The 3,026-nt window shown below is 58.4% G+C and overlaps 1 protein-coding gene across 1 annotated transcript in view; it reads right to left on the bottom strand.

The window, feature by feature from the left end:
- Positions 1-2,229: 2,229 nt before the first annotated feature.
- Positions 2,230-3,026, bottom strand: part of LOC102766296 (chromosome unknown open reading frame, human C10orf90) — an 88,216-nt gene continuing 87,419 nt past the window's right edge. The window contains exon 9 of the mRNA XM_015572593.1: positions 2,230-2,765. Coding sequence (XP_015428079.1) covers positions 2,727-2,765 — 39 coding nt within the window. The 3' untranslated portion in view covers positions 2,230-2,726. The remainder of the gene's footprint in view (positions 2,766-3,026) is intronic.

The raw sequence follows: 3,026 nt of genomic DNA, 5'->3' as shown, positions 1-3,026 counted from the left end.
ATTCGGTGGCATTTCGTCCCAAGTTAACTTTCATTTATTCTCTGCATCGTAGGGCTTAGCGTCAGGTTTGCTGAGGGATAAATTCTTCCCGGGCACGTTGGCCCCATCCGGCCACGGAGGGACGTAGATGGCAGCCGACACAACTCTGATTCTTAGGAAATGTCACAGACCCAGGGGTGGGTGGGCCCTGAACTGAAATTACTGGTTAGGAAGAGCTGTTGAAAAACGTTAAAGAAAAACAAATAAAAAAGGTACGGCAAGACCTTCTCCTAAGGAGCAAATTTCCTGCACTGACATCCATTCGATTGAAAGTGTTTTCCAATAAAACATTAAAAATGCAAATAGCAATTCCGTGTAGCATCCTGGAGGAGGCGGTCCGTCAGGGCCAGCGTGCACCTGCAGCACAAGCTCAGCCGAGCTGTGACGTTGTTTCTGGGCCTCAGAGGAACTTGAGAGAAAACACCGCCTGTTTGCAGAGAACCCTGTCTCTGGGACGGGTTTTTGCTGTAGTAACAGCTGGAATTCCCGGTCTTTCTGGCTCACGGTCTCAGTGCCAGGCTGGGGGGAGGGGGGCTGAGAGGGAAGCAGCCACGGCCCCTCTGTGTTTCTGAGGACACCCTCCCGCATGCACACGTGCGACAGGGAACAGGCATGTCGCGCCTGCTTTGGACCAGGGTCCTCCCAAGCACTCGCCTCCTGCTGAGTTAGTCCAGCCAGAACCGCCCTGGGAAGCAGGCACCATGTTCACACCCACGTCACAGGTCAGGACCCCGCGGCGAGGTCACAGAACTCCAGGTGCCAGGTTTTGGGTTTATCCTCTCTCACCTCCAAAGTCACCCTTTTGGCGGGCTATGCTGCAGGGGAGCTGGGAGCTCTGAGGAGTTCTCTTCCTCACCCTCCCTCACCCTCCCTCACCCTCCCTCACCCTCCTTCCCTCTCCCGCACCCTCCTGCACCCCTGCAGCAGCAGAGCCTTCGTGAGCCAGCTCCCTTGTACCCCAGGGAGTAGATTTCCAGCAATTCCATGGCATGGCACCCAGGACCTTCTCTGACACCTTACTGCTGTTCTCGCCTCCTCTCTGTCCACTCTCTTTACTTCCTTTTTTTTACAAAATGTATTTTTATTGATTTCCCAGAGGAAGGGAGAGAGAGAGAAAGAGAGAGAGAGAGAGAGAGAGAGAGAGAGAGAGAGAGAAACATCAATGATGAAAGAGAATCATCAATCACCTGCCTCCTATACACCCCCAACTGGGGATCAAGCCCGCAGCCTGGGCCTGTGCCCTGACCGGAATCGAACCGTCAGCTCCTGGTTCCTAGGTTGACCCTCACCATTGAGCCACGCTGGCCGGGCCCATTCTCTTTACTTCTCTGTAGCCCATCCCCCGCCACCCACCGTCCTGGTTAATAATGACGCACATTAAACGTCCCTGTGGGAGTCGCTGTGTGGCTTCTCGCTCCTGGTTGGATCCTCAGGGCACAGCCCAGCTGTGACCCCAGGTCAGCGCCTCCTCGCGTGGGCACCTCCTCTCGCTGGGTGGATGGCACAGGCTCTGGTGCGAGGAGCCCCGTGTGTGATCCCCACAGGAGGGCAGGGGGAGGGGGGAGGTCTCAGGAGGGGGCCTGAGGCTGAGTTTTTACAGAGTCGCCCCGCGGACATGTGAATGACATTGACCCGGAAAAGGTGCCACCTGCTCACCGCCCCCCGCACCCCGAACTTCCTTCTCTTTCCTCGGGGAGTTTTGGGTGTTCAGGACCCTGACCCTCTCTCTGCCCAGTTTCCCGCTTCTCTGGGAACAGCCTGCTCCTGGGCATTGGGAGGGCGGGCCCTGACCTGGGCGCTAGGATGCGGCCGAGGGCACCTCTGAGGCTCCGGCTGGGCCGGGCGGCATTTCTCGCTGAGCTGCTCCATTCAGAACACAAAAGACATAACAGAGAAATGCTTGACTTTTTGTAATAATTGCATTTATTTCCACTTTCGATAAAAACTAGTTGGTTCTTAACTCCCCAAACCACGTGGATAAATGACAAACGTAAATGTTGGGAGGGCGTGTGGCAGCCGGGGAGCCCGCCGTGTCCAGCCATCGGCTGTCCCAGGGCGCGGCTGCGAGGACACGGAGGTCCCTGCGCTTCCTCCCGTGAGCTGCCCGGCAGCAGCCTGGACACAGGCTCTGGCTGAGGGGAGGTGCGGGGCGGGGGCGGCGAGGGCTGAGTCCCAGGTCATGGGCACTTATCCGGAGCTGCCTCCAGCACTCGGCACCGCGTCCAGAGGCCCTGAGGCCCCACACGGTGACCGGGCGCAGACTGGCACAGCTGGCAGAATCTGGGGCTGGTTTGTAAAAAGCGATGCATTTGGAAATTTGATTAAAAAAATAGAACCCCTGGGACCTGAGCCCCCGGGAGCGAGCGAGGCCTTTCTGCCGGGTGGGCATGGGCATGGGGAGGGGGAGGGGTCAGAAGCAAAAGGGAAAGCTCGGAAATACGAAGGGAAGGGGTCTGGCGGGGTAGTGACCGGATCGCCCCCTGGTCTGCGGAGCCCCGTCCTCGAGTGCCATTGGTCCTGCCTGTTTGGGCCAGCAGTTCGGGAGGCGGGGCTTTCCTTTATGCAAAAAATAAAAAAAATCATCCAAAGTAAAAATCAGTGTTTGCCGCCGTGAAGATGGGCCGTTTAATCGTGTGTCCAGCACTGGAGCCATCCAGGCCCGGGCAGGGGCCGGCAGGCCGCCTGGGTTAGACGGCGTTCCGCTGAAGCAGCTGGTCCAGTAATTGCTGGGGAAGAGGAGACAGACGTCAGGTGCCGAGCACACCTGGGCCACACACATCACACCTGCTGGCGGCCACAGCACACCTGGGCCACACACATCCACCTGCTGCCGGCCACAGCACACCTGGCCACACACATCACACCCGCTGCGGCCACAGCACACCTGGGCCACACACATCACACCTGCTGCGGCCACAGCACACCTGGGCCACACACGCATCACACCTGCTGGCGGCCACAGCACACCTGGGCGCCACACACACAGC

The sequence above is a fragment of the Myotis davidii genome, unplaced genomic scaffold (genome assembly GCF_000327345.1).
Source record: "Myotis davidii unplaced genomic scaffold, ASM32734v1 scaffold72, whole genome shotgun sequence".
NCBI lineage: Eukaryota > Metazoa > Chordata > Mammalia > Chiroptera > Vespertilionidae > Myotis > Myotis davidii.
The sequence above is the reverse complement of the archived record's forward strand: the minus strand, read 5'-3'. Positions and strand labels throughout refer to the sequence as shown.